The sequence below is a fragment of the Moschus berezovskii genome, chromosome 7 (assembly GCF_049115385.1).
Source record: "Moschus berezovskii isolate FMDL1 chromosome 7, NW_MosBer_1.0, whole genome shotgun sequence".
Classification (NCBI taxonomy): domain Eukaryota; kingdom Metazoa; phylum Chordata; class Mammalia; order Artiodactyla; family Moschidae; genus Moschus; species Moschus berezovskii.
The window spans coordinates 61,488,418-61,501,657 of NC_142466.1; the positions used below are offsets into that span (position 1 = coordinate 61,488,418).

The 13,240-nt window shown below is 41.7% G+C and overlaps 1 protein-coding gene across 1 annotated transcript in view; it reads left to right on the forward strand.

Annotated features, from left to right (window-relative positions):
- The window catches only part of PSAT1 (phosphoserine aminotransferase 1), a 34,362-nt gene extending 22,720 nt beyond the window's left edge, over nucleotides 1-11,642 (forward strand). Inside the window, exons 8-9 of the mRNA XM_055426928.2 lie at nucleotides 9,471-9,608; nucleotides 10,495-11,642. Of these exons, the coding sequence (XP_055282903.1) occupies nucleotides 9,471-9,608; nucleotides 10,495-10,600 (244 nt within the window). The 3' untranslated portion in view covers nucleotides 10,601-11,642. The remainder of the gene's footprint in view (nucleotides 1-9,470; nucleotides 9,609-10,494) is intronic.
- Nucleotides 11,643-13,240: the final 1,598 nt, after the last annotated feature.

Sequence of the window (13,240 nt, forward strand, 5' to 3'; positions counted from 1 at the left end):
ATTTTTCACCATTGAGGATAATGTTTGCTGTGGGTTTGTCATATATAGCTTTTATTATGTTGAGGTATGTTCCTTCTATTCCTGCATTCTGGAGAGTTTTGATCATAAATGGATGTTGAATTTTGTCAAAGGCTTTCTCTGCATCTATTAAGATAATCATATGGCTTTTATTTTTCAATTTGTTAATGTGGTGTATTACATGGATTTGCAGATATTGAAGAATCCTTGCATTCCTGGGATAAAGCCCACTTGGTCATGATGTATGATCTTTTTAATGTGTTGTTGGATTCTGATTGCTAGAATTTTGTTAAGGATTTTTGCATCTATGTTCATCAGTGATATTGGCCTGTAGTTTTCTTTTTTTTTTGTGGCTTTTTTGTCAGGTTTTGGGATTAGAGTGATGGTGGCCTTATAGAATGAGTTTGGAAGTTTACCTTCCTCTGCAATTTTCTGGAAGAGTTTGAATAGGATAGGTGTTAGCTCTTCGCTAAATTTTTAGTAGAATTCAGCTGTGAAGCAGTCTGGACCTGGGCTTTTGTTTGCTGGAAGATTTCTGATTACAGTTTCAATTTCTGTGCTTGTGATGGGTCTGTTAAGATTTTCTGTTTCTTCCTGGTTCAGTTTTGGAAAGTTGTACTTTTCTAAGAATTTGTCCATTTCTTCCAAGTTGTCCATTTTATTGGCATATAATTGCTGATAGTAGTCTCTTATGATCTTTTGTATTTCTGTGTTGTCTGTTGTGATCTCTCCATTTTCATTTCTAAGTTTATTGATTTGGTTCTTCTCCCTTTGTTTCTTGATGAGTCTGGCTAGTGGTGTGTCAATTTTATTTACCTTCTCAAAGAACCAGCTTTTGGCTTTGTTGATGTTTGCTATGGTCTCTTTTGTATTTATTTCTGCCCTAATTTTTAAGATTTCTTTCCTCCTACTAACCCTGGGGTTCTTCATTTCTTCCTTTTCTAGTTGCTTTAGGTGTAGAATTAGGTTATTTAGTTGACTTTTTTCTTGTTTCTTGAGGTATGCCTGTAATGATATGAACTTTCCCCTTAGCATGGCTTTTACAGTGTCCCAGAGGTTTTGTGTTGTTGTGTTTTCATTTTCATTCTTCTATGCATATTTTGATTTCTTTCTCAATTTCTTTTATGATTTGTTGGTTATTCAGGAGCTTGTTGTTCAGCCTCCATATGTTGGAATTTTTAATAGTTTTTCTCCTGTAATTGAGATCTAGTCTTACTGCATTGTGGTCAGAATAGATACTTGGAATTATTTCATTTTAGTTTGAATTTACCAAGGCTAGATTTATGGCCCAGGATGTGATCTATCCTGGAGAGGGTTCCATGTGCACTTGAGAAAAAGGTGAAATTCATTGTTTTGGGGTGAAATGTCCTATAGATATCAATTAGGTCTAACTGGTCTACTGTATCATTTAAAGTTTGTGTTTCCTTGTTAATTTTCTGTTTAGTTGATCTATCCATAGGTGTGAGTGGAGTATTAAAGTCTCCCACTATTATTGTGTTGTTGTTCATTTCCCCTTTCATACTTGTTAGCAATTGTCTCACATATTGCGATGCTCCTATGTTGGGTGCATATATATTTATAACTGTTATATCTTCTTCTTGGATTTATCCTTTGATCATTATGTGGTGTCCTTCTTTGTCTCTTTTCAAAGCCTTTTTTTTAAAGTCTATTTTATCTGATATGAGTATTGCTACCCCTGCTTTCTTTTGGTCTCTATTTGCATGGAATATCTTTTTCCAGCCCTTCACTTCCAGTCGGTATGTGTCCCTCATTTTGAGGTGGGTCTCTTGTAGACAGCATATATAGGGGTCTTGTTTTTGTATCCATTCAGCCAGCCTTTGTCTTTTGGATGGGGCATTCAACCCATTTACGTTTAAGGTGATTATTGGTAAGTATGATCCTGTTGCCATTTACTTTATTGTTTGGGGTTCAAGTTTATACACCCTTTCTGTATTTCCTGTCTAGCATTTGTTGGAGAGTTAGTTTGGTGATGCTGAATTCTCTCAGCTTTTGCTTGTCTGTGAAGCTTTTGATTTCTCCTTCATATTTGAATGAGATCCTTGCTGGGTACAGTAATATGGGCTGTAGGTTATTTTCTTTCATCACTTTAAGTATGCCTTGCCATTCCCTCCTGGCCTGGAGTTTCTATTGAAAGATCAGCTGTTATCCTTATGGGAATCCCCTTGTGTGTTATTTGTTGCTTTTCCCTTGCTGCTTTTAATATTTGTTCTTTGTGTTTGATCTTTGTTAATTTGATTAATATGTGTCTTGGAGTATTTCGCCTTGGATTTATCCTGTTTTGGACTCTCTGGGTTTCTTGGACTTGGGTGATTATTTCCTTCCCCATTTTAGGGAAGTTTTCAACTATTATCTCCTCAAGTATTTTTCTCATGGTCTTTCTTTTTCTTCTTCTTCTGAGACGCCTATGATTTGAATGTTGGGGCGTTTAACATTGTCCCAGAGGTTTCTGAGATTGTCCTCATTTCTTTTAATTCATTTTTCTTTTTTCTCTCGGTTTCGTTTATTTCTACCATTCTATCTTCTATCTCACTTATCCTATTTTCTGTCTCTGTTATTCTACTGTTGGTTCCCTCCAGAGTGTTTTTAACCTCATTTATTGCATAATTCATTATATATTGACTCTTTTTTATTTCTTCTAGGTCCTTGTTAAACCTTTCTTGCATCTTCTCGATCCTTGTCTCCAGGTTATTTATCTGTGACTCCATTTTGTTTTCAAGATTTTGGATCATTTTCACTATCATTATTCGGAATTCTTTGTCAGGTAGATTCCCTATCTCTTCCTCTTTTGTTTGGGTTGGTGGGCATTTATCCTGTTCCTTTACTTGCTGGGTATTCCTCTGCCTCTTCGTCTTGCTTGTATTGTTGTGTTTGGGGTGGCCTTTCCGTATTCTGGCAGTTTGTGGAGTTCTCTTTATTGTGGAGTTTCCTCGCTGTGGGTGGGGTTGGATGGATGGCTTCTCAAGGTTTCCTGGTTAGGGAAGCTTGTGTCGGTGTTCTGGTGGGTAGAGCTGTATTTCTTCTTTCTGGAGCGCAATGAAGTGTCCAGTAATGAGTTATGAGATGTCAGTGGGTTTGGAGTGACTTTGGGCTGCCTGTATATTGAAGGTCAGGGCTATGTACTGTGTTGCTGGGGAATTTGTGTGGTCTGTCTTGCTCTGGAACTTGTTGGCCCTTGGGTGGTGCTTGGTTTCAGTGTAGGTATGGAGGCATTTGATGAGCTCCTATCGATTAATGTTCCCTGGAGTCAGGAGTTCTCTGGTGTTCTCAGGATTCAACTTAAGCCTCTTGCCTCTGGTTTTCAGTCTTATTCTTGCAGTAGCCTCCATCTGTCACTTCCAAGGAGGTTCCCTCTGTTTTAGCTTCTTCTGTTTGATGGTCTCTTCAGTGTTTAATTTCTGCCCTGACAGAAGGGGGCAGTGGTGGACACTTTTTTAGGCTCACTTGTTCAGTCGTGTTGTGGGGAGGGAGGAACGCAGCAAATAAATATCACTGGCGTCTGTGGGGAGTGCTCGCAGTGATTCGGCCACACTGGGTTTGCCCCTGTTTACGGTGTGTGTGCTTTCCCTGTCTATACTGTTCAGGCTCTAGGTTGCTCTGCCAGGAACTGTCTGAGGCTGGCCCTGAGTTGCATGCACTTCCCAGGTCTAAGCCGCTCAGGTTCAGGTACTTGGGTACTCCACAAAGATGCAGACTTGGTTGGGCCTGCGTTTTGTGCCCTTCCCTGGTCCGAGCAGCTCAGGTGACCAGGTGTTTGGCGAGTGCGGTTGCTGCGACTTACCACCTCCCCGGTCCCTGCCGCTGGGTTTTCTGGGTGTACAACTGGCACACCTTCTCAGGTGGATGTCGTCCGTCCAGAATCCCAAGAAGTCTTGGTTAGCAATGAAGCCTACTTGCAGTTAGGTAGATGATGCCTGTCTGGGGCCACGATTAGCCCTTCTGGCTCTGGCTGCCCTCCCCTGCCTGTCTTGGCGGGGGATGGGCCGTCTGCAACCGGCTAGTTCTAGTCAGCCCTTTGTTCTGTGAGTGGGTCTGGCGGTGTCTTAGGTTAGGGCTTTTCACCTTTTCACGGGGTAGCTATCCCACAATCTACTTAGTTATTTCAAGTTAGCTCCCTCAGATTGCCCTTGGGGCATTCAGGCCTGGTTCTCACTTTAAATAATACAGCCCGCGCCTCCCTGCCCAGCCCCCACTTGCTAGTGGGGGATGTGGGCGCCTGCACTGCTTCTCCACTGGGAGTTAGTTGGGCAGTAATCTGCGGGTTTTAATTATTTATTTACTTTTCCTCCCAATTATGTTGCCCTCTGAGGTTACAAGGCTCACCACAGACTCGCCAGTGAGAGTGTTTCCTGGTGTTTGGAAACTTCTCTCTGTTTTAAGACTTCCTTCCCGGGACAGATCTCCATCCCTACCTCTTTTGTCTTTCTTTTTATCTTTTATATTTTTTCCTACCTCCTTTAGAAGACAGTGGGCTGCTTTTCTGGGTGCCTGATGTCCTCTGCCGGCATTCAGAAGTTGTTTTGTGGAATTTACTCAGCATTCAAATGTTCTTTTGATGAATTTGTGGGGGAGAAAGTGGTCTCCCCGTCCTATTCCTCTGCCATCTTAGGACCACCCCTCTTAATATTATTTGTGGTTATTACGGAAAGCACCTGGGATGTTCCTGACACATAATGTTTAATATGTATTAGATACTAAATTTTTAGAATTTATTTTAATTGAAGGATAATTACAGTATTGTGATGGTTTTTGCCATACATCAATATGAATTGGCCATCGGCATACATGTGTCCTCTCCATCATGAAACCACTCCCCCACCCACCTCCCTCCCCACCCCATCCCTCCAGGTTGAGAGAGCACTGGCTTTGGGTGCCCTGTGTCATATATCAAATTAAAATGTTTCAGATATTAACTTTAACATGCTAAAGATGTCCAAATGGTAGAATCCATTTCAGATCAGAGGTCACCTTTTCTCATCAACTTCCTATGGGAACCAGGCCTTAGGAAAGAGGGAAATACCTGACGGGTCCAGTGACAACCTGAAAATAAAGCCGGCAGAGCTCTTGGTGTTTTACAGATATTAATACATTGTATTGTTGTCACTTCCTTGTGAGCAGACAGTGGTTTACAGCAGCACAGACGGGTTAGGGTCAGGTGCAAAGGGCGGTGGGATCAGGCAGGGTATGAACGTGGGGAGAGTCGGTGGGGGTGGTTTCAGGGCCATTAACTACTACACTAAGGAAACAACAGAAATCACAGATGATGTGACTTTCTCTTCAAAATGCAGGAGTCAGCGGAAAAGATTAGAAATGATTATGTTCAGAATTGTGATCGGTTACATCGAAATGTACAAAAGTCAATTACTTTCCCAAATTCCAGAGATAACAATAAAAAATGAGGAAAGATCCCATTCACAATAATCACAAACATTAGTAAATATTAGTTAGTTCAGTGTTTAACTAGGAAAGTTAGTGCAAGAGGATAGCTGAAAAATGTTTAACATATGTGGACATTAGTAAAATGTAATGTTAGCATATGATCTGTTAAAATACAAAGCTACTGGCAGAGGGAAAGACAGATAACTGGAAAAGTTCAGAAACTTATGTTTACTTGAGAATTGCATTTTTTTTTTGTTGTTGTTGTGTAATTTTTGGCCACATGTGGGATCTTAGTTCCCTGAACAGGGATTGACTCCACACCTCCTGCACTGGAAGTGGGAAGTCCTAATTACTGGACCATCTGAGAAGTCCCTGAATTTTGAATTAGACAAAAAAACATGTTTTCTATTGATTGAAGCATTGATAATTCATTTAAACAAAAATTAGAGTTATATATTTTCATCATGCCATACATACATTCTAATCAATCAAAAAGATGTAAATGCATTGAAATGCAAGACATACATATAAAATTCAGGAGAGAATTTCTGTTTAAGTATAGAGTGTACAGAGGCCTTCCAAAATAAGCCATAAAACTCAAAAGCTATAAAGTAAAAGACATATAATTACATGAAAAATTTGAAACTTTGCTACAGTTCGAGACATGATAAACAAAACAAAATGATAGATATGAAAAAAACTTGGTAGCATATAACTTATAAGGGTTACTTTTGCTATAGGGAAGAATCCACAAATTAAAAAGGATAAACCAAAAAAAAAAAAACACAACAACAACAGGAGGAGGTGGTCTCTAACTGTATGAGGAAACAACTGGGAAGAAACAGCTGGCTAATAGATGAAAGGGGTTAATTTCTTTAGGAAATGCAGATTAAAACCATGAGGTGTTTTCCTTCTGATCAGCAGAAATTCTAAAGATTGATAACAGCTGGTGTTGGCAAGGGCCCACACTTTGGTTATATCAAGTGTAAATGTGTTCAATTTTGGAGTGAGGTTGCAACACCCATGAAAGTTCACAACTCTTGCACTTTGACCAAAGACTTACCTTCGGCACCTGCCCTCTGCCAGTACTTTGCCTGGCATGGAAGTGTGCACAAAATCAGGTGCCTGCAAGTCCAATGTGGGATGCTTACATAATGGGGAAAATCTGGAGTCAACCCAGGTGTCCTTCCAGAGGGGTCTGATGAAGGAAATTAGGGTCCATCAATAGTTTGGGGTGGGGCTTGCCAGGCACCCGGTACCCTTTTTGCTACGAGAACTTGCTGGGGTCTTCAGGGCTTGACGGACACGGCTCTCTGCCACACGCTGTTCCTTCCCCTCACCCTGTCCTAACCCCTCCCTCATACCTTCCTCTGAAACCTTTCAACCTTCTCTGGGCAGAATTACTTGCTCAGCTCTGTGCTTCCACAGGGCTTGTCCTGTGGAATTTTAATTCCCTACATAGCTGTCTTGCTAGGTTGGAAGCAACTAATTCCCCTTAATCTATTTCTTCTTTCTCTCAGCCCCACATCAGAGACTCTGTTGGGCACTGTGCAGGTATCTGCTGCATGCTAATTTAATCTTCAGTTTCTAGGTTTTATGACATTGTTGCTGTTATGGTGCCATCTACTTTCACAGTAGGATGGGTGAGTTTGTGGGGGAGGACTGTAAATACAGATTTGTATTTATAGATTTGTAAACCCAGGTTCTTAATTCTTCCCCCTTTTAATATTTTTTACCCTTACACCATATGTCCTTTTTGCTGCTCCAGATCTATAATTGGACCCTCGAATGGGGAGCCTGAGGCAGCAGAATATCAAAGGAGGTAGACACTAAAATTTTAATTTAAATGTCAACCAGGAAACCTACTACCTGTGAAAAGGTGGGGGCCAGAATTTAGGCTCAAAGCCTATTACCAGAGACCTGATTTCCCTTCTTGGGTCTCTTTTGTCTGTTAATGTGGACTTGACTCCTGTTAACTTTAACAAGAACTGTGTGTGTGCCCTCAGGGGTGAGCATAGCTGTTAATGGGGGGCTTCCTCACACTGCTTTTATTTGCTGTTGAATTTTAATGAATCCCACCCTGTAGAAATGGAAGGATAGAACAGGATGTGCTTGAGAAGATGGGGAAAGAGAGTTATGACATATTTTCCCTTGTATTTCAGAGTAGCATGTCACTCTCCTTTCTGTTTGTCTCATTTGGTTGTCAATGAAAAATAATTTTGGCTTGCTTGCTTTCCAAATCAGAAACTGAAGTCAAATACTAACCTATCCTAGATGAAATTTGACTCATTCATTTTTGAGAATCTGTGTGAGTCCCGTGCAAGGTGCTGGGAATAAAAAGACAAATTTATTTGATTTTAACAGATGCTTCTATAGCATTGAATGTGATCCAGGCACTCTTCTAAATTGTATCAGTTGTCTGCTTTTGCATCACACACAGAAAACTTCAAGACTGACTTAAAACCACAGCCATTTTTCATTGCTCAGGATTCTTTTCCGTCAGCACGTTGAGCTCAGCTGGGGGGTTTCTTCTGCTGGTCTCATCTGAGATCGCTTATTCAAACAGAGTCATCTGGTGGTTCACCTGGAGTCTAAAATGGCCACGCTCACCTGTCTGGCAGCTGGTGCTGGCTGTTGGGTAGGGCTCTTGTTTCCTGCAGCTAGCTTGGACTTGCTTACATAGCAGCAGTATGTGAGGAAGACAGGTATAGAAGCTGCATGTGCCTTGGCTTGGAAGTTGTGTGGCATCATTTCTGTTGTAGTCTCTCTCTTTTTAAAAAAATTATTTAATTGGAGGATAGTTAATTTACAATATTGTGATAGTTTTTTGCCATACATCAATATGAATCAGCCATAGGTATGCATGTGTCCCCTCCATCCTGAACCTCCCTACCCACCCTAACCCTCCAGATGGGTCTCTTGGTCAAAGCAAATCCACAAGGCCAGCCCAGATTCAAAAGCTGTGAACACTAGGCACCACCTCTTGCTGGGAAGGCTATAGAGAATTTGTGGCTATTTTCAAATGTACCTCAGAAATTCTCTGCAAATACTTTGTTTAGTTCTCACATCAGAGAACAACAGGGAGAGTTAATAAGTTGTTCAAGGTCACATAGTTTGGGACACTCAGTTCAGTTCAGTTCAGTCTCTCAGTCGTGTCCGACTCTTTGCGACCCCATGAATCACAGCACGCCAGGCCTCCCTGTCCATCACCAACTCCCGGAGTTCACTCAAACTCATGTCCATCGAGTCGGTGATGCCATCCAGCCATCTCATTCTCTGTCGTCCCCGTCTCCTCCCACCCCCAATCCCTCCTAGCATCAGACTCTTTTCCAGTGAGTCAACTCGTCGCATGAGGTGGCCAAAGTATTGGAGTTTCAGCTTTAGCATCAGTCCTTCCAATGAACACCCAGGATTGATCTCCTTTAGAATGGATTGGTTGGATCTCCTTGCAGTCCAAGGGACTCTCAAGAGCCTTCTCCAGCACCACAGTTCAAAAGCATCAATTCTTCAGCGATCAGCTTTCTTCACAGTCCAACTCTCACATCCATACATGACCATGGGAAAAACCATAGCCTTGACTAGACGGACCTTGGTTGGCAAAGTAATGTCTCTGCTTTTTGAGTGTTGTAAATGTTTTGAAAGTTGCTGCTCATTATTTTTAAATCTTACAGCCACTATCGGACCAACTTTTTCTTCTCTGCAGGCTTGTAGAGAAAGGGTCATTCCCATTGCTCTGTGGCTGCCATGTGTTGGAAGTTTCATATATGTTGTGTCATTGAACTGTCAAAAATTGTCTGAAATGGTGATTTTATTAATATTCCCAATATTTCGATGAGAAAACTGAGGCTTTTGGAAATTAAGTACAAGTTGTATAAGAGAACACTAACTCCCTTTTCCAAATGCAAAAGTAGTCTCCTTTAGTAAATTATAAATGTCCTGGGGCAGATTTTTAACCTCTTGTTGCATCTAGAAAATGATTTTTTAAAAATTTTCTTTTGACTTGTTAAAGTTGTACATTGCAGAAAATTATCTGCAACAATAAATGTGTTTTTCAGATGTCCAGTGGAGCCCCAGAATAGAAGCAAGATGAATATTCCATTCCGCATTGGCAACACCAAAGGAGATGATGCTTTAGAAAAAAGATTTCTTGACAAAGCTCTTGAACTCAATATGATCTCCTTGAAAGGGCATAGGTGAGTACATGTCGCATCCAGAAGCTTGTCAGAGAATTGGTTTAGTTTTCAGATGCAGTGAAAGTGTTAGTTGCTGAGTCATGTTGGACTCTTTGTGACCCCATGGACTGTAGCCCATCAGGTTCCTCTGTCCATGGAATTCTCCAGGCAAGAATACTGGAGTGGGTAGTCATTCCCTTCTCCAGGGGGTCTTCCTGACCCAGGGAGCAAACCCATGTCTCCTGCATTGGCAGGCGAGTTGTTTACTGTCTGAGGTGCCAGGGAAGCCCCTTCAGATGCCGAGTAAAACACATCCAGGAGCCTGCGCAGCTTGAAGTAGAAGTTACTATGACTAGTTGAAAAAGACCAGTTATTACGGGATAATCTTCTTGTTGCTTTTGGAGCCCTTAGCATGATTTCTCAGCTGAGAGCATGATGGAGCCCCATCTTCTAGGAGCTTTGGTCAAAATTACCTTTGAGACTCTCTGCTGTGACAGCTCAGAGGTTGCCATCCCATCCACAGTGCAACTGGCACAGCCCTGTCCAATGTAAGAAAGAGGCACTATTGCTAACAGGAAGAATAGTTAATCCCTCAGGCTCCATGAAAAATGTATGTCCTCACGCACAAGAGTACCTGCCAGATCCCTGCCCACTGTACAGCAGGCTCATCAAAGAGTTGAGTTAACCTCGGTCACATGTGAGCATGACGCTCACTGTGTTGGGAAGAATTCCTAAGGACTGAGATGTCTGAAGCTCTTGGCCTCCTATGGGTATTTTCAGGTGAGAAGTTGGACAGGATGATCTCAGGTGCCATGACTCTTAAAGGAGTGGGTGACTGGAAGGAGGGTGGTCTTGATGTTAAACCAGATGCTCCTGTTCTTAATGGCTGCATCTGTGGTCCTTCCAGGTCTGTGGGAGGCATCCGGGTCTCTCTGTACAATGCTGTCACTGTCGAAGACGTCCAGAAGCTGGCAGCCTTCATGAAGAATTTTTTGGAGATGCACCAGCTATGAGTGCATCCTGACCAGTATATACTCTGCCCTTGAACAATGAATGAAGCTGAAAGTCACTTGGGAATGGTTACAAAAATATTAACAAAATGGCATTTTCTCGAATGATATGATAGATTCTTCTTTTTTAGAGAAAAACAGCAACACATCCGCAGCTCTGCCAAACTGTTGGGACTTAATCTTAATTCTGACTTTAACTGGAAGTCTTTAAAAAAATCTTCCCTCTCATTTTTCTAAAAACTCTTAACTAATACTGTCTTCGCTGCTACTCTTTCTCCTTAGATCTCATATTCAAAGCTGCCTGTGGCTTTAACTATGCAAATTGGCAGGTTATTATTTTTAGAAACACACAAACAGAATGGAGGGTGGGGTGGGGTCCTCTGGGTGCTGAGTTCTGATCCTTGGCAAGATGACAGCAGTGGGGGCCTCCTGGGGTTCTGCAGCTATTAATTCAGGTCACCACCATCTGTGCGGTGAGTGTTTAGGAGTTCAGACTCAAAGGCAAACTGGAAATCTTTCCTTATACTGTTATTCTCATAAAGAGATGAAGGTGACATACTGTATGTTTATATAACAAGGTCTGTTTTTAATACTAAATAAATAGTTTATATCTCTGTGCACTTACGTTTTCTAATAATACAGTTCCTGTGGGTATATGTTCAGACTTTGAGAATTTGATAGGATCCTTAACGTTGTGCATCGAAGTGTTATGTTTTCAAAGGTTGTGTTCCTCCCCTACCCCTTCCTTTTTAAAGCTACTTCACAAGGTTTGGAAGCTCTCTGATTCACTTTCCGTTCCTCTCAGTGGGTAGAAGAAAGGTTGGTTGGTTGTTTCTTTGCTTTTCAGTTATGCCGTTAAACTAAAAATCTCTGTTAAACTCCTCTTTCATTTGTTCACATGACTGCTTCTTTATGGTGTTTGGCCAGTGATGCTGTGAGTTTGGGAAGATCTTTCCTGAAGACTCTTTTCCCCTGTTATTCATCCATTGTCAATGTTTTATGTTGAATATATGAAGGACATTAAAGTCCTAAAACATCTAAGTCTTTGTCAGTAAATTTCTTTACCTGCTTTTTAGACAGATTGTTCTTTTAAAAACTTTCTGTTGGGAAAACTTGAGTCTAAAAATAGCATCTGTGAACTGTATTTTGTTCAACTAATGGCGCAAGACTTACATTCTCTGCATCCATGTTTGTAATGATTCAGCACACTGGTAACTTTCCATTGGCTCTTGGAATGGACAGAGTCAACAAATGACTTTATAACACAGCTCACGGTATAAAGTTCTACGAAGTTTGCCCCAGTTCAGCTGAAAACATGCCAGTAGGACAGTATTGAGCTATCTTCATGGTTTGTTGGATTATGTAATGAGTACCGTACTGATCTTTCGTCTGAGCCCTACACCAATTAGTTGGGTTAGTTGAGATTCTCTGCTTAGGGTTAAGCCTTTACAGGCTCGGTTCTCTCATCTTCAAAGTGAAGTGAAAGTCGCTCAGTCATCCAGCTCTCTGTGACCCCATGGACTATATAGTCCATGGAATTCTCCAGGCTCTGGAATGGGTAGTCTTTCCTTTCTCCAGGGGATCTTCCCAACCTAGGGATTGAACCCAGGTCTCCTGCATTGCAGGTGGATTCTTTACCAGCTAAGCCACCAGGGAAGCCCTTTCTTTGAAAGGAGAATAGCAATAACTCCTTAACTTTTCTCAGGGATGTTTGAAGCCATAAAACAAGGACTAAATGCAGGATGTGACTAATAACCACAGTAAATGTTTAAACAGCAAAAACTGCCCAGTCCATGGACTCCAACCAAGTGTTTACATGTCATAGCATTCAGTCCATTTCGCCTCCTTCCTCATCCATTCACATGAAGGTTGCAAAGTCCCTGTGGTTTGTACCAACCCCAAATCTCTTGAATCTCTACTTATTTCCATTCCCCTTGCTGCAACCAGCTCTGCCAGCCTTCACAGGGTCATCGCAGCAGCCTCATCTGCCCACACCATCCCCTACAGCACAGCTGGTTGGATGATCATTTCATGTTCCTCTTTGGTTTTTAAAAAGGCCCAGGCTTCTTAGCCTAGCAGTCACAGCTTTGTAGCATCTAGTCTGGCCTTTTCTTTTATTCTTAAATTTTTCATTGGAGGATAATTGCTTTACAATGTTGTGTTGGTTTCTGCTGTACAACAACATGAATCAGCCATAAGTATACATATGTCCCCTCTCTCTTCAACCTCCCTCCCACCCGCACCTCAACCCACCCTCTAGGTTGTCACAAAGCATGGAAGAGTTGAGCTTCCTGTGTCATACAGAGACTTCACATTAGCTATTTTACATGTGGTAATGCCTGGAGAATCCCAGGGGCGGGGGAGCCTGGTGGATTACTGTCTATATGGGGTTGCACAGAGTCGGACACGACTGAAGCAACTTAGCAGCAGCAGCAATGTATATGTTTTTTCATGTTCTTTCTTGTGTTTCTTGTTCTTGGAATGTCATGCATAAGCCAATGCTTCCACAGGTAAGCCTGAAGTTCCTGCCCCATTTGGCAAGAGCAGCCTTCCTTCAAGATGCCTGCCAACCTGCTGACCTTGTTTGTGTCTCCTCCATTGCAACCATGCTGTTTTCCTTTGTTCTTACAAGGGTCACCCTTT